The 25,000-nt window shown below is 45.7% G+C and overlaps 1 protein-coding gene across 16 annotated transcripts in view; it reads right to left on the bottom strand.

The window, feature by feature from the left end:
* The window catches only part of macf1a (microtubule actin crosslinking factor 1a), a 195,251-nt gene that overhangs the window by 61,852 nt on the left and 108,399 nt on the right, over positions 1-25,000 (bottom strand). For 13 of the 16 annotated variants that reach the window (XM_076301490.1, XM_076301491.1, XM_076301484.1 and 10 more), the window contains 24 exons: positions 24,650-24,733; positions 24,217-24,324; positions 23,735-23,833; positions 23,067-23,207; positions 22,684-22,775; positions 22,136-22,271; positions 13,157-19,732; positions 12,899-13,054; positions 12,002-12,217; positions 11,635-11,790; positions 10,879-11,169; positions 9,807-9,959; positions 8,649-8,882; positions 8,199-8,372; positions 7,472-7,813; positions 7,094-7,285; positions 6,704-6,880; positions 5,285-5,408; positions 4,559-4,758; positions 3,958-4,275; positions 3,011-3,177; positions 2,015-2,171; positions 1,132-1,243; positions 804-866 (listed from right to left, as the gene is read on the bottom strand). In XM_076301490.1, the coding sequence (XP_076157605.1) occupies positions 804-866; positions 1,132-1,243; positions 2,015-2,171; positions 3,011-3,177; positions 3,958-4,275; positions 4,559-4,758; positions 5,285-5,408; positions 6,704-6,880; positions 7,094-7,285; positions 7,472-7,813; positions 8,199-8,372; positions 8,649-8,882; positions 9,807-9,959; positions 10,879-11,169; positions 11,635-11,790; positions 12,002-12,217; positions 12,899-13,054; positions 13,157-19,732; positions 22,136-22,271; positions 22,684-22,775; positions 23,067-23,207; positions 23,735-23,833; positions 24,217-24,324; positions 24,650-24,733 (10,468 nt within the window). The remainder of the gene's footprint in view (positions 1-803; positions 867-1,131; positions 1,244-2,014; positions 2,172-3,010; positions 3,178-3,957; positions 4,276-4,558; positions 4,759-5,284; positions 5,409-6,703; positions 6,881-7,093; positions 7,286-7,471; positions 7,814-8,198; positions 8,373-8,648; positions 8,883-9,806; positions 9,960-10,878; positions 11,170-11,634; positions 11,791-12,001; positions 12,218-12,898; positions 13,055-13,156; positions 19,733-22,135; positions 22,272-22,683; positions 22,776-23,066; positions 23,208-23,734; positions 23,834-24,216; positions 24,325-24,649; positions 24,734-25,000) is intronic. The other 3 variants (XM_076301492.1, XM_076301480.1, XM_076301489.1) reach the window with 2 other exon arrangements.

Below are 25,000 nucleotides of genomic sequence, written 5' to 3' on the forward strand. Positions count from 1 at the left end.
CATTAATGAAATGTCACCTTACTAATTCAAAGGGTTTAGTAAATGAGCATTTATGCATTGTAAGTCCTGTGTAATGTGCCTGAATTTCCTTATGTTCCTTTCCCTTATATTTGAGCTGAGAAAGACAGACCGTTACAACACACACTCAAACACACGAGCAGGGAGAGGGAGGCAATGCAGCAGCATGAGGATATCTGTCCTGAGGTAGCTGAATCGTGGGAACATTTCCTTCCTCAAGTCAACTTGATCAGCCAGAGAGAGATAAAGACACAGAGAGAGAGAGAGAGAAAGAGAGAGAGAGAGAAAGAGAGAGAGAGACAGAGAGAGAGAGAGAGAGAGAGAGAGAGAGAAAGAGACAGAGAGAGAGAGAGAGAGAGAGAAAGAGAGACAGAGGAAGATAACTTGAACTGAGAGAATAGTGAAAGCAGCTAAAGAGTAGAGGGAGTTGCATGAAGAGTGATGACAGTTTGAAATGCTTGTTACCACTGAAAGCAGAGTATGGGTACGGGTGTGTGTAGGGGGTGAGTATATGGTGTGTGTGTGTGTGTGTGTGTGTGTTTGTTTGAGAGAGATGGGTATTGTGCATTTGAGTAAGGGTTATTTGTATGGGCGAAATTCTTTGTGATGCAAATGAATGCAAATAAAGGAAAGGAGCATGTCTATTGCAGGCATGGGAGTTGGAGATGTCCTGTGCATGGGTTTGTGTGATGCTATCTACATGTATGTGGCTGGCCACGTGTGTGTGTGTACTGAAATGAGAGTGTTGGTGGACTGGGGCGCTTGGTGGGGGAGGTTGTTCTCACCTTTACAGGTGTGTATGCCATTGACACTGCTGGGGCTGCTGGCACCATTAACCTGTGGCACACCTGGGAGAGAGACACACTGTACACTCAGACAGGCTCTGGCAACACACACACACTCACAAAAGCACGAAGCACATACACCTAACAACCCCACACATACAGTAAGCATCACACAAACACACAAAAGGCCATGCATAGACACACACTGTACACCACTGGGGGGGGGTAATACTTGGGAACAGATATTACGGGAAGTCTCAGATCTGACCAGGATAGACTGCTATTGGTTGACTGCTTAAGAGACAAGCGTGATTGGCTGATGAGTTACCGGTCTTGCCGTGGGGGGTGGTGATGCTGATGATGAGGCTCTCCAGCTCGGTGCTGCTGCCACTCAGCTCCTGCACACGCCCACCCTGGGCCTTCCACTGGTCCAACAGCTCCTGGAAAAGAAAATGTATGTGAATGTAAATATTTTTTTACAGTAGTTTTAGTAAAACTGTGACTGGGTATTGTTATTTGATTTATCTTTACTCAATCAAAACAACACAACAGCAATCTGATTGATATTACCTGAAATACTCAATTAAATAGCCTGACTTTTTAATGTATCCATGTAAAAATGGAGAAATAGCGTTTTGAAACCAAACTCTTCATATGCAAGAGGTTGACCTCTGCAGCTGGACATGAGTGCAGTGAGACTACTTTCTAATCAAGGGCACTTTAACATCTAGCCTGGAAGAGCTAGTGAAAGAATCAACACATTTATTTTGTGACATGAAGTGATGTGATGAGACCGATGAAGCTATACATTCCATGACAAGAACTCAGGAACAAATGCTATGATGTCACCCAAATTACTAAAGGGTTCTGGTCGTCGGACTTGCAAAGCCTAGCTCTGGTGTGTAGTATTAGGTAATACTGGACTTGTCCTCTGTTACATGGACGATTTCATTCATCATCTATTCTTACAGGAGAGTAATAAATTAGCCTTTCGCTACTCCCCTAGCTCAGCAGCAATATTCAGTATTCAGCTCACAGGTGCACCGTCAGCGAGATCTACTCTGGGCTACGAGGGAGTCTGAATGTAATCTGTGAACACTCCCCGAGGCAAACCTACAGTGTTTTGAAGAATGCAGCTCTTTCACAGAAAGAGCAGATTGCATGTTTATACACACACACCCCCCCCCCCACACACACACACACACACACACCTCCAGCTGCTGTGCCCTCCTCTGCAGCGCCTCAGTGTTGAGGCTGGGCTCTTTGGCAGGCAGCTGCTCCTGCGATGCCTGCAGCCACCTGAGGAGGGAGCCGGAGAGCGAACGGAACTGGGCCAGCTGCTGTACACAGTTCTGCAGAGCGTTGAACCTGAGAGAGAGAGAGAGAGAGAGAGAGAGAGAGAGAGAGAGACAGAGTGAGGGGAAAAAAAGAGAAAGAGACAGAGGGAGGAGAGAGAGAGAGACAGAGGGATGGGTGGGTGATAGGGTGGGGAGGGGGAGCAAAAAGAAACAGAGGAGGCATTAGCACAGTTTTTCCATTCGTGCTTCTTGAGGGATGGGCCAGAGAGCTTTACGAGATTTATGAGTCTCCAATCACCTTAAAGCAGGGAAGGTGAAAGCCGACAATGAATTCCCGACATTGTTCAATAGCAATTATTTTGTACTCAAGGGTCCGCTCTGAGAGGTTAATCAGTTAAAGGTTAGAGGTCTGGATCACTACAGTGTTTGTGAGGGTTGGTCTGACAATTTTGCTCTCTTTAACCTCAGGCTACTGCCTAAAAAATCTTCTGTAAGCAGTCATGCTAAATTAATCTGCCGACACCCCAACAAAGAGTGATTATGTTGACCTTATAAAAAAAAAGTTTTTATTCCAGGAAATGACATGGTTTGAAATATTTTGGTGCAATGTTCCCTTTTCTGGTCTGATTTGTAGCGTTGTGCTGGCACTATATTTGGAAAGGACAGAGGCTACTGATGGAAAGCTAATGTTCACACTTATTCAAATCATATATAGCCCCTTCTATCGTGACAAAAGACAGCACACAAAACACACATGCACATTTTGCCCTGGGAAACTCTTGGACTCTTGTGCAAGGGAAGGCCAAAGTGACGCATGTTATGCACAAGTGTACTTTGGTGATCCTAAAAGAAACATGTGGGTAACTGCTGCACAGCTGCACCTCGATAATAACCCTATTGGTGATATACCTGTCATTGACATTGGCCTCCAGCAGGGTGAACTCATCGACCACCTCTTTGGTTGCGTCTAAAAGGCTTTGTGTGTTTGTGAGGGTAGCCGACTGGCTGAGGTCTTTCCCCAGATCCACAAATGACTTCAGCTGGCCGGCCTCCTGTGTAAGGTCCGATCTTATGCCCTGTGGAGAATCAAGAGCGATGGCCATTAATCTCACCCATTCCCACTCACTTAGAGATACCCAATTTAATCTATGACGATGACCACATGTAACATTACACTACAGTCCCTCATCTAAGAGAGGGTTCACTGAGATTTCAGGTGAAGTGTACATTTCTTGTCCCAAAATCAAACCCAACTTTCTTCCCCTCTGTGGTCCCTCTGAAGCACAGACCATTATAAAAGAAGACAACCATGCTGGCAGAGATACCACCTCTTATATAGATTTCTATATTTGAGATGCACATTTATGATCTAAATGCCACGCATGCATATAGTGTGATGTAAGCTTACTCATTTTTCCATGGGACAAGAATGAATATGGACAGGATAGCTATTTTCCTATATGCAGTTTGGCACAATAAAGGGTAAAATTACAGGCCACGAAACGAAAGCTATGCTCTGGTCTAAATGTAGACCACTGAAGGGTAAATAACTGAAACAAAACAAGCCAGTATGACATGAAACTAAGAAGAAAAAAAGATTACATGAAGATGTTAAGTTTCACAGCATAGTGGCATAACTCTCTAAGATAAAACTTATCAGCATTTAAACACAATTAGTATTTTGCTAATGGCAATTATGTCTCTTATAGTGCAATTGTTTGAAAGCGGATGGTTTATGAACACCCTACACCACACTTCACCTATCAGTGCATAAAAAAGGCTGCATTAAAAACGTTGTTTTTCAAACATGTTTCTCATCTGTTGCATAAATAATTATGGTTGAGGAGACTGTTTACCTCTATGGTCTGTCTGTAATCCCCCACGCTGCGGTCTGGCTGTCCTGCAGGGCTCAGCGCCCTCTGGTGGTTCTGGGCGAAGCTGCGCAGGTCGCCATTGAGGCGCTCGAAGCTCTCCAACTTGGGCAGGAGCTCACGGAGCTCCACCTCCCGCTCCATCTGCTGGGACTGGGCCGAGCTGTAGCGCTGGCTCAGATCCTGCAGCTCCCCCTGGAGGCCGGAGGCCGCCGTGGCATCTGATGTCTGAAGGAGTCGGGACACGGAGTCGCGCGTCGAATCCACGCTGCCCTGGTGGGACAGCAGCTCCTGACGCAGTTTCTGAAACACAGGGAAGGATAAGGTGAGAGCAAGCAAAACAGGACCATAACTGATCTTACAGGGGGAATTAATCTTCCTTAATATTCTGTCTATTCATCATGTTGGTAAAACCCACATAAAACCCAAATATCTTATTCTCACCATAAATGGTGCCTTTACAATTACTGAAAAATTAGTGTACACACTTTCTACACTTATGGCTTCAGTGAGAAATGAAATTGATGTGTGTGTGTGTGTGTGTGAGTGTGTGTGTGTGTGTGTGTGTGTGTGTGTGTGTCATTACCTGGTTCTGAGTGAGTGCCTCTTGCACGGCTTTGACCGTGGGCTGAACTGGACCTGGAGCCAATGCAAGCCCATTCAACCAGGAGAGCAGCGTCCTCAGACCCTCCTGAACGCTGACCGACTGGGCCACGGCGGTCTGGAGTTGCTCTGCACGGGCCGACGCCGACTCCGACAGAGAGCCAAAACGACCCTCCAGATGTTCTGCACAAGAAAAGAGCAACAAATGATTTGAACATGGTTGATTCAGTCCCCAAAAATGTAAATTACAAGGTGATCTGTGACATAATAATGACTAAAGGTCAAACAAACCAGTGAATAACAATTCATACAATGAATAATACAAGGTCATTTGTCGGTCATGGGTTCATAAATAAGAGGGTGTTGACAATAAAAACATTGCAGCAAGTCTCTCTTTCTGAAATATGTGACAGCATAAGGAGTTTTAAGTGCAGAGGGGGTCTGAAGCCCCAAAAAGAGGCCTCCATTCAAACCACTTTTTGCATTCATGCTTACAGTGCTGTGCCAAAATCACAATGTTTTACAAAAGCTTTTTTTTTACATCTTGCTGTAGTTGTTTTTAAAACCATGGGATACAGATCAAGTACATGGTTTTAAGTTTCTCTCTGTGAGCACTCTTTAATAAACATAATTGCCATAAGCTCTCCATGTCTCCGCTGAGAGAAAACACATGTTGAGAGGCCTGGACGTGGGGTTGGGACATGCATACCTGTGGTGCTGAGGACGTCTGCTGCCTTGAGGGTGGGCGTCTCCTGAGTACTGGTCAGATCGCGGCCTGCCCTCTTCACCCTCTCCAGCTGCAGGGAGCGTTCTGCCAGCTCATCCTGTAACAGCTGACCAACAGCATGGAGTAGTGAGAACAGGCGCGCTCAACTTCAAATCTCACAGCAATTTTCAAGTGTGAGTTATAAAAGTGACAAGTTAGAGTAGAAAAACCGCACTCTCAAGTATTTTCTCATTACTTACACACACTGACGATGGCTCAGGCCGAAACGCGTCTGTGGACATGGCATTATAGTATAGTATAGTATAGTATAGTACAGTATATAGTATAGTATATATACTCTTTTGATCCCTTGCATTAATGAATAAGTCATGAGAAAATACTTGAGAGTGCGGTTTGTCTACTCTGACCAACAGCATGGAGACATGGAGTGAGGAGGAGCCATGGGGAGGAAATGATACGGGATCTGTAAATTCTGCATTTGAGTCTGTGTGTTTGAATCTGTGACATTCATCGTGTGCTCTGTAGTGTGTGTGTGTGTGTGTGCGTAAGAGTATGTGGGTGTGCTGTCATCTCAAATGGTAATAGAAAACACTGATGAGTCAAGCGTTTATAACAGTGTTTCTCAAACTTTTTAAGACCACTTACTGTAACTGATAAAAAAAAAATCACAGACCAACTAGCTAAAAAACACAGTAGACCTACTTCAACAGTATATTACACAATAGGCTTACTCACTGAACCACTTTGTCTTTGGACCATGCTTATTGTGTCAGAGGATTCCTATGATTTAACTGGCATAACTTACATAGGCAGTCTTGCAGAACTGTTTGGATTCACATACAAGTTGGTTCAATATTGCAAACGCGTCATCTATATTATATTTTACCACATCTGCTCGGGGACCACTTGGGATAGCTTGAGGACCACCAGTGGTCCCTGAACCACACTTTGAGAAACAGTGGTTTATAAGTAAGTGGGTGAGTGTTTTGTATGGTCATGTCTAGTGGGGCGGTGGTAGTGTAGTGGTTAAGGAGCTGGGCTAGCGTGCAGTAGCCTGAAAGTTGTGGGTTCAATTCCCGGCTTCCACCGCTGTGCCCTTGAGCAAGGCACTTAACCCCAAGTTGCTCCGGGAACAATGTGATCCCTTGTAATATAGCTGACATATGTAAGTCGCTTTGGTTAAGAAGTGTTTGTTTGTTTAATTTAAAGCCATTTCAGCAACTAAGGCTATTTAAATATGTTTTTTAAAATCCATGCTAGTAAGATATTCTAAAACCTTCAAAAGGTGGGACCTCACTAAAAACATCAGCTAAGGAATTTTGGTGATAAAATTGTTGTCTTCTGGTTTTCAAGGCAGGGCGGTCAAGAAGTGTCTGCTAAATGTAATGCAATGTCTCTTACCTGTATAGCGCGTAGTGAATTCTGTAGAGCCTGTGTGTCTGTGTTTTCTCCACTGAGCTTCAGGCTGCTCTGGGTCTTCTCCTGTGCTGTCAACCACGTCTCAAGTGAACCTGCATCGTCCTGGTACTGCTGGTACCGGTCAAGGAGTCCACTCAGACGGGAGCCCAGGTCAGAGGACTGAGGAGGAAAGACGAGGAGTGAGGAGTGTGTGCAAGATCTCCCCTCTCCCAAACCTCACCCAAACCTCTCCCAAACCTCCCCCAAACCTCACCCAAAACCTCTCCCAAACCTCTCCAAAACCTCACCCAAACCTCACCCAAACCTCACCCAAACCTCTCCCAAACCACATGTGTTGTACTGCAGTGTGTTTTGCATGTTGTGTAACTGTACCTTGCTGTGTAGTGCACTGTAACGTTGTGTGGCATCCTGGAGCCGGTCGCTGACTATTTGTTTGGTCTCTTCTAGGGCTGGGTCTTCCCCACCAACCCTCTCCAGAGCACCTTGGACTGAGTCCAGGACCTTCTGACCTGAGATTGACACGAAGCGCAGGTCTGCTTTGTGACAGATCACGTCCTCCGCCAACTGAGGGAAATAAATACAGTTGGGTCAAAATGAGGTATTAGGTCATTCTAATGCAACAGAACATGTGACCAAATATAAATCATGCCTCATTACCCAAGATGGCCATGGCCATGATCTAATAAGTGTAATGTGGCGACTGATTAATTAATATAGCTGAGGTTACATACATATAACAAAAAACGATACCTTTTTGTGCTCCTCTAGTCTTTCCTTAAGCCCTTGTGCGTTGGTTTCTCCTTCCCCCAGGGAGCGGAGCTGACCCTCGCTCAGTTCCAGCCAGGCGGCCAGGTCTCCGTGCTCCTGCAGGAACTTGGCGTGCTCGTCCTGCAGGGCGTCGGCACGGCGCAGCTGGTCCTGGCAGCGCTGCAGCCGCTCCTGGTGCTCGCTCTGCAGCCGGTCCAGCTGGGAGCGGAGACGTTGCTTCTCCTCCGGGGGCACGGCGGAGTCCGGCTGGGCCAGCAGCTCACGTGCCGACTGCGACACCTGCAGCAGGTGCGCCTGCTGCTCCTGAAGCTGCTGCAGCTCCGCCTGCAAATACACACACAACTCATCAGGATCACACTCTAAGGGCTGAGCTACACCAGACACGTAACTAAAGTGTTCCGTTCACGTTGCGTCTGCTGCAACCATTAGCTTCCACTATAATCAATGGAAGTAGCAACACCAGACGTGATAGTGGCGCGTACGTTCGATAAAATGGATTTTACGCGTCGTGAACGGAGCGCTTCAGTTACGCGCCTGGTGTAACTTCGCTATAAAGACCACACAGAAACAATCCGAGACCAACAGTAACGAGTATGCAGCTTATGCAGGTGATAATTAATATTAAAACGGCCTGAGCTCAAAATTTCTTTCAGCTAAAGAGATGTCACAGTAAATATGTAACTCATTCTGACCACAATCAATTACACACCTGTAGCATGCCACTGTGAGATTGCAGGCTGCCCTGTGATGGAGGGGAGGATGCAGAATCGACGACCATTTCTCCGAGTGACCGCCTCCGGTCAGGCTGGTCCAATGAGGACAGCTCCTCCATCAGCGAGTTAATTTTCCCCTGAGTTTCCTGCAAGTCCTCTACTGCCTTTGCCTTTAGGGAGGCCAGAGAGGGAAACAGGGATGAGTCTAGATAAATAGCTATTATGTAGTGTGAAAATAATATTGTTTTATGAAAAATGTTTTATTCAATGTTTTAAGAAAAATGTGTACATGCATTGGGCAATTCCATGCAAAACTGTCACATCCATAACGCCAACTAAATACCATGGCATTGTGTTGGCGTTATAGATGTGACAATTTTGCATGGAATTGCCCCATTATATCAGACAATCATGGCTCGAACAGGAATGAAGCTGGAGGTACGTACTCTCTGTGTGTTCTGCTGGACCGTGGTGCTGATGGCTGTGTCTAGCTGGGCCAGCGATGAGTGGGTGGTGTCGGTCAGTGAGTGGTACTGCTCCTTCATGCGGGCTAGCGCCCCCTGCAGGTTGGCACGCTCCTCTGGGCTCAGGCTGTCCCCACGCTCAGCCAGGAACTCCTCCACTGAGCGAATGGCCTCCATCACAGACTCTCCTTTGGTCTTAAGGTCTTTCTGCACATCCTGTTAACAGCATCCATGAGGTAAATACGTGAGTACAGGACTTTTTTTTTTTTTTTTGAGCTGAAGCTGAAATGTTGCAGCCTGGAAAATCCAGACCCTGGTAATCTAGAAAGATTAAGGGTCTGGCCACAAATAATGAAAATAGCCCAACTCGAGGGGCGGTACCAAGCATGCATTTGAAAAATCTCACTGCACACAATTGGATAACACTACGACCAATGTTTACTGACTGATTCCGGACTTCTATGCAATTGGATAACACTATGACCAATGTTTACTGACTGATTCGTTGCAGCACTGTTGTCATCTGTTTAGCTTGCCTCAAACCGATGTGATTTCTTGCGATGAAAGGGGTAAAAGTAACGTGCATCATTATTCATTGCCAGAGTGTCTCGCAGAGACAATTCAAATTGTGCTTTCGCAAGAATTCTGGATTTCCAGGGTAGAAATGTTGTGTGTTTGTTATCAAAGTAAATAATTTATTGGCCAAATATTAACGTAAACAAAATGGCATATTTTAAGGAAGCATAAGCATTCATTTATGATAATTGATGATGCCTGTGGCAGCCGTGGCCTACTGGTTAGCGCTTCGGACTTGTAACCGGAGGGTTGCCGGTTCGAACCCTGACCAGTAGGAACGGCTGAAGTGCCCTTGAGCAAGGCACCTAACCCCTCACTGCTCCCTGAGCGCCAGTTGTAGCAGGCAGCTCACTGCGTCGGGATTAGTGTGTGCTTCACCTCACTGTGTGTTCACTGTGTGCTGAGTGTGTTTCACTAATTGGGATAAATGCAGAGACCAAATTTCCCTTACGGGATCAAAAAGAGTATATATACTTTACTATATATATATACTTTTATACAAAAAAGACTTGTCATGTAACTGTGTGCTTACAGAGGAGTAGCATGAGGGACTGACTGGCTCACCTTCAATTCCTTCTGTCTCTGCTGCAGCTCATTCACATCTCCAGACTCTGCTCCAACCTTCTTCTGACTGGCCAATAGGCTGGCTGCTCCAGCCAACCACATGGACAGGCCTTCTAACTTCTGGGAACATTCCGCCTTCTGCTGCTGGACCACCTTCACAGCAGAGATGGAGAGGGAACCGTTATGACGAGTGCCTTTGTGGTTCTTGAAGCTAATGTTAATGTGGTTATCAAGTTCAACATGTTTGTATCTGATTGCCTGATCACCTATCAGTTATGCCTTATTTCGTTTCAACAGCAACGTCTCACACACCACACACACACACACAAAAACGGCCACAACTGGAATGCTTGCATTTTGAAAATCAACCCAACTATCATCAAAACAGCAGATGCTTTTTGCCAGAGTTTGAGCAGGATATGTCCAGATCACACACAAGCAGACAACAACATTTCCTTAAATAAACAACAGCACACGGAAGCGACATAAACAGTGGAAATATTTTCGACACGCGTGTGGAAAAGTGCATTAAATTCCCCCTCTCCTTCCTGTGGTCGACACCAAGAGGAGAGGGGGAAGTGATAGCAATTCATAAGAGCAGGGGCTGATTTAAAATCTCCGAAGGGACACAAGCATTTGTCTTCTGTGGCAATCTGTAAGAGCAAGGCAGACACGTTAATACACACGGTGAGAGAAACACACATGCGAAGAGGCACACGCCTGAATAGAAGCCAGTTGTGGTAGCAGCACTATAGAGCTAAGACACTGTCTGAAGCAGTGAGAGAAGCATTTATCCAGTCTCTAATATTGAGAAACAGATGGGTGTGAGCGAAATCATCTCCATAAGCTAAGACTGAAACATTTCTGAAGCAATTCTATGTTAATGTGAAGTGTGTAGAGCTTTGCGGCTGTGCTAAAAGAGATTCCATTAGTCATGCTAAACCAATTTTGAGTAACATTATTCAACTCTGAGAGTGAGCATTATTATTGTGGGCGTTAACAGTGCATTAGTAAGTTTCTGTTTCAAGAAGCACTATCCACAGCGCAGTCATCCTCCCGGGTATCTCCAAACCTCTCTCTCCCTGCTGCTCTCTGTTGCTCTCTTCTTCTCCTCCTGCTCTTTCTTCTTCTCCTGCCGTTCTCTCTCCTGTTCCCTCGCTCTTTGGGCGGAGAGGGCCTCGGCTCGGGCGTGTGTACGGCCAGCAGCCTGGTGGAAGGCCCCCTGAAGCTGCTGCAGCTGCCCCAGCAGGTGCCTGCTCTGCTCTGGCTGCAGGTCCTGGGCATGTTCCGAGATGAACTCCTGGATGTCCAGCCCCACTGAGCTCACATCACTGGAGCGGGCACTGAGCAGATCCTGCAGTTCCTATAAGTGCGATAAATAATATCCTTTTAAGATAAAGCAGAAAATTGGAACTCAAGAGAAGTTGACATACTATAACTACAAGGAGAGACAAAGAGACAACATTGTATGTCTGCATCTTCACCAGAGCACAATGGAGACAAAGGAATTGAATTCCACGTCAGGAATGACTGAATTGGCCAATTACTTGTCAACATTCACCATCACGCCATAGAATTCAGTTCTATGTTTGTTGCTAGCTGCTAGAGGTGTTGCTAAATGCCCTCATAAATTCACATATAAAACTGACACAAGGATTAAGAGTGGCATTCCACAGATAGACAGATATTTAGACAGATAGGAAGGCAGGAAAAAAAGAGGGGGAGATACAATGATGCAGAAGGACTGATCCAGATGGAAACAGCAATAAGCAAGAGGAAATGGGGGAAATTAGTGATGTCAGAGGGGCCTGAGTATGTGATGACACACCTTGCAGAGCTGCAGCCTTTGTGTGAGGTGTTCGGGGCTACTGTCTTTCCTGGTCAGTCCCTCAGTCTCTCCCATCTGTACCTCTGTGTCACTGAGCCAGGAGAGGAGTCCCTCCACACGCTGCCCAAGAGACTGAAGCTCTGCCCTCACAGTCTCCTACAGAACACCAGAAACAGTCACACATGTCCTTTAGGACAAGGCCAGAAGCAAAACCCTCTGGTCTCATTTATTATTTAACAGCACAAATGCATCAATTCTGTTAAATTCAAGGACCAGAAACCTCATTTCACATTAGTTGCATTTACACCACAATTTATTTGACATTATCATTATTAGGCTATCTAAAAATGTTGACTAAACTATTTACCTTTTGTGAATCATGGTGATCTTTCAGGCCTTGCAAAGAATTCCGTGATAGCTCTTTTGCAGCTTCATAAGAGCGAGCTAGGCTCCGCCCATCCTTTTCCAAAGCCTTCATCAGCTGAGGAGGGACTTCCTCTGAACAGGACTCAAGCAGATTCTGAGCAGCATCCACCTCCTTCTTAACCTCAGGCTCCAAATCAGTCAGCTCCAGAGCCAGGGCCTAGTGAGACAATGATATAGAAGACAAACACTGACTGTCAAGTGATAGTCCAATACATTTTTCTGTGGTGTATACATTCATGTCAGAATGTATACATTCATACAGTCATTCATATAATGCAATTGCATAGCCTGACGTAGCCATACTCAAAATTCTATTCAGAATTTGAGTCTGGAATTTAAGCATTTCGATGTGATTATGGTGCGTGTTTCAACCGATACAGGGGAACAATGCCTCTGCGCACAATTGGATAGACCTAACCAATAACATGAATTCTGCAGAGAACAGTCAGAACATCCTTTTTCTCGACAAATGCCTTAATCAATGTTTTGTTTTTTAAAGTCATTGCACTGTCAAAATCTTGTACAACAGACACGATAACGACATACACCTGTACTGTAGCTTCTCTAGCGACAAGCTTTATGCTGTAAACAAATTCAACCAAAGAGTGCTCAGGTCACGTGAATGAATAGGTACCGTTGCTCATCTGTCCATCATTATATAAAGCCCACCCGGATGATTCAATTGGTCCGCACGATTCTCAAGCTGTAGTTGGTTGGCAATGGGAAATTGCATTGCAACCAACAAAGTTGCTAACTTAGTTAGCAACTATGGTTTTGGGAAACGCACCCCAGGCTAGCAATTGCAACATGTGGTAACGCAAACATTACATATTCCTACCTCTGTCTGTTTGATGATGTCATTCAGAGCGACGAGACTGCGACCCACTGCTTGCTGTTGCTGCTGTTTGAGGCGAACCTCAATGTGTCTCACCATGGAGAGCAGGGCCACAATCTGTTGGTCATGCTCAAGGCACTCCTGACGAGCCAGAGAGGACTGGGAAAGACCAGAGAAACTCATAAACAAAAGCATCAATATAGTTAGGTCTAAGTATTTTGTGATGGCTTTGATTCTAAAAAAGCATACAACAATGTTTACCTTCCTCGTCTTTGCAGTGCTCTTCTTTTTCAACATCTCAGCTGCTTCCATCTCTCGACTCTTTTCTTTGGCCTCTCTCTCTTCTTCCTCCCAATTTTCAGTGGTGTCTGGCTCCAGAATCTCCTCTGACACTGAAGACCCAGACTCTTCTGGAGACTCCAGACCATGAGCTTCCTCTTTGGTGTCAATGCTGCTGCCAGTCATGGTTTGAATTCCCACCTTCTCCACCTCTGTTTTGCTAGGCAGGAGTTTTGTGCTTTGACTGCCTGGGACCTTAGAGGGAGTTGCCTGTTCATCTGTACTAATCTCTAGAGGTGGTTCAATAGACACCGGTTGCTCTTTGACTTGTTGGACTAGAGAATGAGGGAGTTCCTGGGTGTCTTTTTCAAGAGCATCCTTGGAGCCTTCATAGCATATATCCTGAGTATCCTTGAAGATGAGATCTGTATCAACTCTGGGAGTAGTCAGCTCTTTTGGTTGCCTATCAGGTTCCGAGATAATTTGTTCCACAAACTGTTCCATGTGCTTAGTCTCCATGACTTCAGCTTCAGGAGAAAAAACCCTCTGAACAGCACTAATCTTGAGCCCTGCTCCACTGCTGTCTCCATGCTGATCTTCTGTAGAGTGATCCTCTGTCTCAACCTTAGGGAACTCAGAGGAGGCTGTGACCAGACTGTCACCTAAAGCACTGGCTACCTCGGATTTCTTCTTGACATCAGTTACATCACTTTTCTCTTGGTCATGTGACTCTACTACAGTTGCAAACTGAGTCTGGGAATCATGCGGAAGATTACTGCTCTCCTTAATCTTTCCTTCCAGCTGATCTATCTCTCTGGTATCGCTCTCCTTTGATGGAGACACTGATGGTTTCTTTTCAGTCTTAGATTCTTCCAAATGATGCTCCTTCTTTGAAACACCCTGACGCAAAGCTTCTAGCTCCTCTCCCACCTGCTTGTTACTGACTCCTCGTTCATGCACCTTCCTCAGGAGACTCTCCTTAGCTTTCATGAGTAAAGCTTCTTTCTCATGAGGTGCTGGAGTTGACTTTGTAACATCTGTACTTTCTTTTTCTTTACCGTCATGCACTCCTTTCTCTTCTGTTTCCTCTACCATTTGCTGCTTTCCTTTCTTTCCCTTCTTTTTCTTCTTCTTTTTCTTTTCTGTCTGACCATCAACAACTTGCTCTTCAGTGATCTCATCCACCTTTTCTCTTTCCACATCTTCAGCTTTGTCCTTAGGAGCATCTTTTGTGGTTTGTGGTTGCTGATCAAATGGACTCTCAGCCCCTTGAGCTAAACCTTTTGTTGTTGTCGTCGTTTCTATCACTGTTGCTGCAGTACAATCAAGCTTCTCCAAACTCACAACAGCATGTTCAATTTCCTTGGCTTTCTTTTTCTTTTCTGCCTGTCCACCAATAACTTGCTCAGTGATCTCAACCAACTTTCCTCTTTCCACATCTTCAGTTTTGTCTTCAATGATCTCACTCACTTTTTCTCTCTCAACATTTTTAGTTTTGTCTATGGGAGCATCCTTTGTGGTTAGGGGTTGCTGATCGAATGGGCTCTCAGCACCTTGTGCTAAACCCTTTGTTGCCATTTCCACCACAGTTGCTGCAGAACCACCCAGCTTTTCCAAACTCGCAACAGGCTCTCCAATTGCCTCAACTTTCTTCTTCTTCTTCTTCTTTTTCTTTTCTGATTGTGCTCCAAAAACTTGCTCTTCAGCTATCTCACACACTTTTTTACTTTCCACATTTTCAGCTTTGTCCTCTGGAGCATCTTTTGTGGTTTGTGGTTGCTGATCAAATGGTCTCTCAGCCCCTTGAGCAACATCCTTTAGTGATGTTTCCACCATTGTTACTGCAGAACCATCAAGCTTTTCAGTACTGACAACAGAACCTCCAATTGCCTCAGTTTTCTTTTTCTTCTTCTTGTTCTTTTCTGTTTGTATTCCGAAACCTTGCTCCAGAGTGATCTCACCCACTTTTTGTCTTCCCATATCTTCAGTTTTCTCCTTAGGAGAATCTTCTTTGAATTGTGTTTGCTGATCAAATCCTCTGTCAACCCCATGAGTCAAACCCTTTGATGTTGTTGTTGAAGCATCAAGCTTTTCCATACTCGGAACAGGATGTTCTATTTCTTCCGCTTTGAGTTCCTGACTTTCTTCGCAAGATTGTGTCACAGTAATTTCAACTGAACCAATATCAAATGCTGATGGAAGTTTTACATCAGTTTTTTCAACAGAGATGTCTCCTTCTGTGCTGGAGGGCTTCACACCTTCTGTTTTGTCTTCTTGATCACTAGTGATAGAGATGTCATCAGCTTTTTCAAAGGCCTGGTCATTCTTGGCTGTTACAGAATATGGCTTTAATTTTTCTTCAGAGGTTGAAATGTCTTCTCTTACAACTGTGTCTAAAATTTCTCTGGTCTCACTAACAACACTAGACTCACTAATGACATTGGACTCACTCTGTATATCAGTGGACTCTATCTGACTGCTGGAATCCACATCAAGCTGATTCCTAACCTCTGCTATTTGTGTAGGCTCATGTGTAGGGAGTAAATACATAGCTGAGGGCTCTACATCAGTTTTAATGTCTTCTATGATCTTAATGTTCTGCTCATGGCTTGTTGAGGGTAGGTCAGTTTCAAAGCTTTGTGGAGGCTGAATTTCAAGTACAGCCTCTTGCCCAGTGAGTTCTGTGGGAAGGTCAGGTTTCAAGCTTTGTGGTGGCTGTATTTCAAGTAGAGCCTGCTGAATCCTCTTCTCTGCATTCAATGCAAACTGTGTCAACATTTCCACTGAGACATCAGATTCAATAACCTTTCCCTCCTCCAAAGAGTCAAACTCTTCATGGATTTGTCCCTCAAGGTCTTGTGACAGGGAACGTTCATAAACCTGTGTTGGCTTAATTTCATCTGATAGTGATGGGTCAACATTATCCTTGGATATCAAGACAGGCTCAGCTGTCCCCATCTGAGTAGAATGCACTGAGAGTGAAACAGTGCTGGCATCATCTGGTTTCTTTATCTGTTTATCTTGGTTGGAACCTGTTGGTGTGAACAATGGACTACAGGAACCATTTGTGGATGAGACCAGTGTCCCTGAACTCTCCTCCTCAACATATTCATCCTCATCAGTGGAACTCAAGTTGTCCTGAATGGCTTCTGCCATGTCTCTGGAAATTAAACCATCCTGTATTGCCTCCTTTAGATTATAAATTCTCTCTCCACTCACCAGGTCTATGAGGCCCCCTTTAAGGACTTGGTTGGCAGCGATTTGCTTGGCCATGTCTTCTGCAATAAGGCCTCTATTGACAGCTTCAGGTAGGGGCAGACGTTCTCCACTACAGATATCAATGATCCCACCTGTATCTGCCTGACTCTGCAGCATCCTAAATGCTGGGGCTGGGTCAACATGGTGTGATTCTACTGCCTGGGGTAAGGTCAGTAAGTCACCAGTATTTTCATCAAGTATCCCTTGAAAGGGTCTCACCTCTAGGAACCGTCTTCCAGTCTCAATGTCTATCTTGGCCTGATTCACGAGTTCTAAGTATGGTATGATTCGAGCACTGTGCGGGTCCATAACCCCACTATTCACCCCTGGTGAAGTCATGGCTGTGTTTGCAATGTTGTCATCCAAGAGGTCCCGAGCAACGGCTTCAGTTAATGTTAGTCTAGATCCTGAGACTGGATCAAAAACTGAACCAGTGCTTGCCTGGAAAAGAGCAGCATCAGATGCGGAAACAAATGGCTCCTCTCCTTGTCGCGCTTTCTCAACCTTCTCCAGATTCTGAGCCATCTCATCAGTCACCAGACCCTGCTGCATAGCAACATCTACAGGCAGTCTCATGCCAGATCCATGGTGCACCAGGCCCCCTTCTGCCACTTGCTGGGACAGGGCTTGTTGTGCATCTTCTCCAGTGATCAGACCTTTCTGTAGGGCTTCCTTCAGGGGCACTACCTCTCTGGTTTTTGGATCAACCACCCCATCCATTTGAAGTTGTAATACTGTCTTGGTGAGTGAAGTACTGGGGTCTGAGGCTTTTCCACGACATGCCTTCTCCAAAGCCAGTAGCTCCTCCTTCTGGCCTTCTTCAATCAAGCCTAGATTGGCTGCAAGAGTCACAGACACCTTCTTGTCTCTACGGAGGTCAACCACTCCACCTGACACAACCTGTGCCTCTAGAAGCCGAGTGGCTGTGTTCTCATCTACAAGGCCTTTCTGGGCAGCCTCTCGGAGGGTGCAGAGACGCCCACGCTCCGCATCCACCACTCCAGCAAGAGTCTTCTCTGATTTCAGAACACTGGACAGAAGGCTCTCATCCATCAGGCCCTCTTGTACAACATCATCCACACTGAGACTCTCATAGGCAGTAACATCCAGGAAGCCCCCAAAGAGCCCCGCTTTAGCCATGAGCTTAACAGCTGTGTGTGCTGGGAGAACTCCCTGAGCAACTGCCTCATCTAAGAGTAGCCTATTGCCAGACTCAGTCAACAGACCACCTTGCTGCAGCTCGATTGCCATTTGCTCTATTTCTGAGTTTTCTTTACTTTGTTCTGCAGTCACATTTTCTGCTGCAGCTCCCTCACGGTCTCGCTGTTTTCTTTCCCGTTTGGGTTGTACAGCAGTCTCTAATGGCTTTGTTTGGTCAAACTCACTTCTTCCTTTATTTTCAGCACCCTCCTCTTGTGCTGTATCTGTGGATGGTTCTAGTTCCGCCTCACTCTGCTTATCAGAAAAAGACTGGTCAGGCCAAGCTGTCTCTATAGGTTTTGCTGTGTAAGAAACCACAGTTTCAGTCCATTCCATATCTGTATCTTCCTGTCCTGCCTCAGAGTCCACCACAGCATGCACATCCCTACCTTCTACCTCTAGCCTTCTGACTCCATCAGTCTCACTTCCTTTAACAGGCTCAGTAAGAACCTGCTCCACAGCCTGCACTTTTGCATCTCTCATGTTAATACCTTCAACATCTTCTGGGGTTGAGAACTTGTTTCCCTCTCCTTCAACATCACTTGTTATTAGATCTGGCATTTCATCACCATATCTCACAGTCATTTGTTCTTTCTGAACCTCTCCTGTCTTCTCAGTCTCATCACTCATACATACATCGGGTGCATGTTTCATTGACACATCGACTTGTGCATCAGCTTTGCTCTGTTCAGCAGCACAGGCCAATTCCACCAGCTCGGGTTCGAGAAGGACCAGGCGCTGGCCTGAGTGAGCATCTATGTAACTGTGCTTCCTTAAGTGGGCCATGAGCTGATGCTGAGCCTGCTCCTCAGGTGCTGCCTCCTGAGTGCTGGTGGAGAGCCCTGGAGGAGTTGCAGGCGGAGAAGATGGTGGAGGGGAAGAAGAGGGGGTGGAGCTCCAGCTGAGTCGATTCAGTCCTGAACCTGATTGGTCCATACCAGGCAGCACATCTGGAATGTCCACCTGCATCAGTGTGTCCACCACATTTGGCTCTAGTACCTCAGTGGCTTTTTCCAGAGGGATGACCTGGCTGCTCTCAGGAAGGTACAGAGCACCAACAGCGTGTCGTTGACTCAGAATTTGCCTTGCAAGATCCCCTGGGACTATGCCCTGCTGCAAGGCCTCTGTGATAGGAAGCAGCTCACCTGACTTTGGCCACAGCATCCCCGTATAGTTTGCAAGCGCCTCTAGGACACGCAGGGCCATGCGGGGAGACAGCAGCTCATTCTGAAGGGCCTCATCCAACTCCAGACGCCTCCCACTTGCTGGATCAAGGATCCCTCCAGCTTGAAGCTGACGGGTGAGTAGGGCACAAGCAAGATCATGGTCCATAAGGCCGAGCCTCACCGCCTCGTCTACAGTGAGCCGGTGACCAGAACGTGGGTCTGTAATGCCTCCTGCAAACAGCTGAGCCTCTAACAACCGTATGGTCACTTGGCGATCTATGAGGCCCTCCTGTACCGCCCTAAAGATGCCAACTTTTCTGCCAGAGCGCAGACAGACTTTGCCTCCAGGCTGTTGGTTGACAGGCAGAAGGAGCAGCCCAGTCTCAGGGTCAGGCACACAACGTTTCAGCAGCTCTTGTAGGCTTTGCTTCTCTGCAGTGTTTGGGTCAATCAGCTGCCGCCGGTTGACACAGCAGCACAGCTTGTTGTAGATGCGCTGGGACAGCAGGCCTTTCTCCATGGCATCTGTAAGGTTATGACCTTCCTCCTGAGAGGATGCCCTCACTCCGCCTGTTCCCACTTGCAGATGCAGGATACGCACTCCTACTTCCTCCCTGATCAGCCCCTCCTCTATTGCTGCAGCAACTGGGACCAATGTACCTAGACTGGGCCGAGTTTGGTCAATCATGTTCAGTGCAGCCTCTAGCTCAGACAGTGATTGGCTGGTGTGGCTGTCAATTAATCCACAAGCCTGGGCTTCATCTAGTGATAGGCCAACTGGGGAGTTGGGCTGCAGCAGCCCCCCCGTGATGACTTGGGCCTCCAGCAGAATGAGGCAGGTGTCCTGATCGATGAGTCCCCTCTGAGCTGCCTGGAACACAGGAAAGGTCTCCACTGTGGCCAGGTCAATCACTCCGCCCACAGCGGCCTGCCCCTGTGGAGAAACACACACACTAAGGAGCTTGCTTTTTCACAAATGAAACATTATATATATACTGTATACACAGCAGAACCCCAAAAAAAGCCTCCAGAAGAAAGTCAACCAGAAATGCCCCAAAGACTAAATAGCAAACAGTCATACTGCATATTCTATCTATCTGTGTTTGTTTAAAAAATGCAGTCGGATGTTCTTTCAAAATATATTGTTTCTGTCTTCCAAATGAATTTATGCACATCATTGTTACTTTATCTGATATAATAGAATCAACATTTGCAACTATCCTGCATCTACTAAGCACTATGCATGCAAATAGCGCATTTTAGGACAAAAAAAGGATGCAGCATAAGCCTAAGCTAAAAAAAGCACACCAGAAAAAAGGGGACAGCACCGAAAAATAAGAAGAGAATAAAGCCAGAGAGGTAGCATAGAAGAGGGATATGAACAGAGAGAGAGAGAGAGAGAGAGAGAGAGAGAGAGAGAGAGAGAGAGAGAGAGAGAGAGAGAGAGAGAGACTGTTTGGAAAGGGGAATAGATTGTAGAGTTTGTAACAACAAAAACAAACCAATAGAAGAGATGGGGCTAGAGAGAGAGGGGGGTTTCAGAGCGGAGAGTTGGTAGCTCGTCCTGGTAGCGACGGTAAGAGAGAAAGCAGCACTACTTACCGTGCCGGAGCTCCTGTGACGCACACACACACTGACAGGTCGCCGCCGGCAACGCAGCGACAAGGTGAGAAGCTGCGAGGTTAGCGATCTGCATGCCACACTCTGCTGCCTGCGGCCTCGCCCACTGACTCGTATTCTGGCTAACCTGGCAAAGGATGCTCCGCTGACCTACAGAACATCTGACTCAGACTTACCTGTGCGATTGATTTACAATAGGTTCGCTCCGATTCCACTGAAACTTCCAGGTGTCTATCCAAGCTCACTAAACTTTGCTAACCCTTTATGGCTACCACTTGCTGTAAGGACTTTATTATAAAGTCAATCTTCTCTGTGATTTGTGGATTTGATAAATCCCTTGAACAGATATCTAAAACATAACACCCCTAACAATCTGTGCTTGCTGACTGACCCTGGTTCAGACCAGTGTCCTTGTTCGTCTCCAGGCAGCTGTTAGTGATTTTGAAGCAAAATGCTGATTAGGTTTCACAAAGAATTACTGTATTAAGGACATACACCAGAGAGAGAGAGAGACGGTCTCTCAAACAAAAATAAATGCACAAGCTCACGTTCACACACACACACACACACAAACACACTTAGAGGTGTTGTAGTGATCTGGACACACCATGCTCAAACAGTGAGGTGCAGGTTGAGAAGTTGGCCACTTGTGCTCAATCTACATGGGTAGATATCCTCTGGACTCTGACCAGTATTTTTATTCTAAATGCATAGCATTTATAAACCAATAAACCAAAATAACACAGATAAACAAACGAACACACACACACACCACACACACAAAGACAAGTGTGTGCATGCACACACACACACACACACACACACACACACACACACACACACACACACACACACACACACACACAGACACACACACACACACACACACACACACACACACACACACACACACACACACCTCCAAACACACACCCCCAACAGACACTTTCACAATAACTGAACCAAACAATATGACTGTGTTCTGAGATGACTGCATGTATGTGATCATAATATATATGTGAATATATATTATATAATATGTAAATATATATTATGTGAATATAAATTCCTGCACTAGGTTTCTAAATGAAATATGAATGATCTATGAACTCTATGGCCTCTACATGGAGTTTAAATATCATGGAAAAACTGTATTGTTCTTTGCCTGCAGGCTAATTAGACTGCATTACATGAAAATGGGAATTCAAGCTAGGTTTGAAGAGCTACTTCAAACTACCACATATGTTTGAAGCAATCTATGACAGTGCTATTTCTGCATATCTAAGTTCCCTAAGGCCAGTGATTAGTTATTAAGTGACCATGTTTAATGATGACAGCAATGGTGATGGTGATGCAGATGACTGTGATGATGGCGATACCTGGTGACTGCCAAAGTTAGGAGATCACTCCACCATGCCATTAATCAAAACTGTTATCACATGAGATGTATGGGGGTGGAGATGGATGTGAAAAAGACCACACGTGACAGGCAACACAAACCGTGCAACTCGCATAATCCCACACACACACACACACACACATTCATCAAGCACTTTCCCTGGCAGTGAAAGTAAAAGCCATATTTCACACGTACTGTATAAGACACAGCTGTATATAGCAACATATTCAAGAGGCGCTCTTTTGCGGTAAGCTCAAAGCATCTGCACTTCCTGACTCTCCCCCATATTTCAACCACAAACCCCCGTTGCCAGGCTACCTTGCGCTGCTCCTCCTTGGCCAGCGTTTCCTCCAACTGCTGCACCTGCTGGGCGGAGCTGTCGCACAGCTGGTTGTAGGTGGAGGTGAGCTCCTCCAGTTGGGCATTCACCTGAGCACGCTCCTCTGGAGACAACCTGCAGGCAACAGAGACAACATGATGACTGGCTGCTGGTCACCTGGTTCAGTCTGTGTGTGTGTGTGTGTGTGTGTGTGTGTGTGTGTGTGTGTGTGTGTGAGACCGAGAGAGAGAGAGAGAGAGAGAGTATGGGAACATATACAAGTGTGTACAGTATGTGAGAGGGAATTTGGGTGAATATGTGCATGCATGTGAGTATGTGCATTTACAGTGAGAGTGTGCACGGGTGGGTGTTTGGTGTTTTAAGCCCCCAACGTCGTCTTCCTGGAAGGCACTAGGTTTAGGCAAGGGTTAGGGTTAGGGTTAGGGTTAAGTTTAGCGTTAGGTGCCTTGAAGTCGACAGTGGGGGCTTAAAACACCATCGAGCGCACAAGTGAATCCCTGGGAACCTTGTTTGTGAGTGAACTTACATGCTGGCCTGTTTAGACAGCAGGAACACCTCAGTGTTCCGGATGGCCTCAGCGACCTCCTCTTTCTTGGCAGCGAGCTGCTCGTTGATGCCCTGCAGAAAAAGCACATATTATTGATAAGGCACCATTCTCCAGGGGCACTTCCAGAAAGTCACTCCATCAGTAAAGCATGTAAAATGGATGCAATGTGAGCTTGTACACAATCTCTATGGGTTTTCTTTTTGTGACATTTGTGTCACAAACAGGTTAGCATCTGCAAAATCCATAAAATAAAATAGAACCTCTCGACATCTCAGCATCATTGCACCTGCTGACGCCCCCTGCATCCATTAAAATAAAGGTCACATCAACATATCTCCTGCTGCACTCCGGGTGACTCTTACCTGCTGTGCTGCCAGTGATGATTTAGGGTCCTGGTCATGTGACCTTTCGACGACTTGGGCTCGTTCCTGGATGCCTTTGACCCAACCCAGCAGCTCAGACACCTGTCCCACCCGGGCCTGGCGCTCCTCCTCCACCTCTTTCTGCAGGACGCACAGAGGGAAGCATTTTAGTGTGACACAGTTAAGTGCAATGCATAAAGCACTAGCAGGTAACGCTCATCTCCAACATCTTCTGACCAGCATGGCCATTTCAGTGTGCAGTACCTCTTAGAAAACGTGTTAACACTTTACTTGACAGTATCGACATTAGAGTAAAATTACACTGTCATGACACATGAACCCTCAGCCTAACCCTAAGCCTAACCCTAACCTCTAACCCTAACCCTAACTCTAACCCTAACTTGTTATGACAAAAACCGAATGTCACTTAATAACAGAAGCGTTATGTCATAAACATTTATGACTTGTTTATGACACGTTCATGACAGTGTCATGTCACTCTTATGTCGATACTGTCATGTAAAGTGTAACCAATACTTTGCTAATAAATATCAATACTCTAAGTAATACATGTGTACATTGTTGTCATGTCAATCTGAAAATTCAACTGCATTCCCATGCCGCCGTGGATCCGTTGTCATTAATAACACAATCTGTTGTGATCTCACCTCTTCCTCCTCCAGTCTCCTCAGGGCATCACTGATGTACTTCACATGCTGTGTTGTCAAGGTAACCAGGGCTGTGTAGCGTGTGCGGAGGTCCATGAACTGTAACGGCACGTGATAAAGATGATGAACACAGAACACACCTACATACAGTACACAGGTCTTACACCAACAAGGACAGCACTCAGTCAGTCCTGACTATACATTTCAACTCTTATACATTCCTCACCAGATGGACTTATTATATTGCATACTTGTTAGCTAAAGTTAAAGTTGACTTGCATTTAGCAGATGCTTTCATCTAAAGCGACAGACTCACAATGGCAGGTCCGGCTGACATTGTCAGACGGTGACGTTACCGCTGCACCGCGGCCGTATAACGTAATATATCTTCACTACTTCAACTCTCTCTGCAAGTGTAATCAGGATTGTCTCTACATGGCTTGATCCCCTGCTGTGACTACCAGGGTGCCAGACAGCCTCACCTCCTGTGTAATGGTGTCTGACGAAGAGTGCATCCTCCTCCTCTTCACTGGGGTCTTCTGGGTCGACTCCACAAACGCTCTGAAGGTCATCAGCTGCAGCTCATAGTCCTGGTAGAGATACAGAGAAGACAACTTCATTCCAGGTTCACAAAATTCATATCCAATGCAATACCGTAATTCCTCTTCAAAGATAACAGTATAATACTCCTGTACAGACTGTATCTATGGTACACTCTGTACAGTAAAGATATAGGTACACTGGTACAGTACAGATGACAGTGATCAGAAACATTGTTCACTATCAGAAACAATATTCATATTATAAAGATACCTGTTCATTTTCAATTTTCATATGCTATATCTATATGTGATGAAAGATCAGTCATAGTGTAGCAGACAATCAAAACATTGTCACCCTAGAGAGAGGACTTGCCTTGACAGCTGTGCAATATTGTTTAGAATGTGTCTGACACTCATCCAGTTTGGTCTGGTTCCTTTCGATCTCAGCCACCAGTGCCTTATGAGGGACAAGAAAAGAAGCGTTCAGTTTATTTTTGAATGGTCACTCAAGTCACACAAGCAGTGAAAATACATCAGACAGGTCGAATATGTGCCTCTGATGACCCATCAAATCATTACATCTTACAGGGTTCATTTAATGGACATACACCAATGCTCACTAAGAAAAAAAATTCTGCTTTGTCCATCACATAGGCTATAGATGCAATATTCATTCAATCTTTATTTTTTATTCAACCTACAATAGTTGTAGTGAAATGTATAA

The sequence above is a fragment of the Alosa pseudoharengus genome, unplaced genomic scaffold (assembly GCF_046254945.1).
Source record: "Alosa pseudoharengus isolate Yale_2024_CS ecotype anadromous, Long Island Sound unplaced genomic scaffold, YU_APseudo_1.1 YU_APseudo_1.1_scf_23, whole genome shotgun sequence".
In the NCBI taxonomy this organism is placed as follows: Eukaryota; Metazoa; Chordata; class Actinopteri; order Clupeiformes; family Clupeidae; genus Alosa; species Alosa pseudoharengus.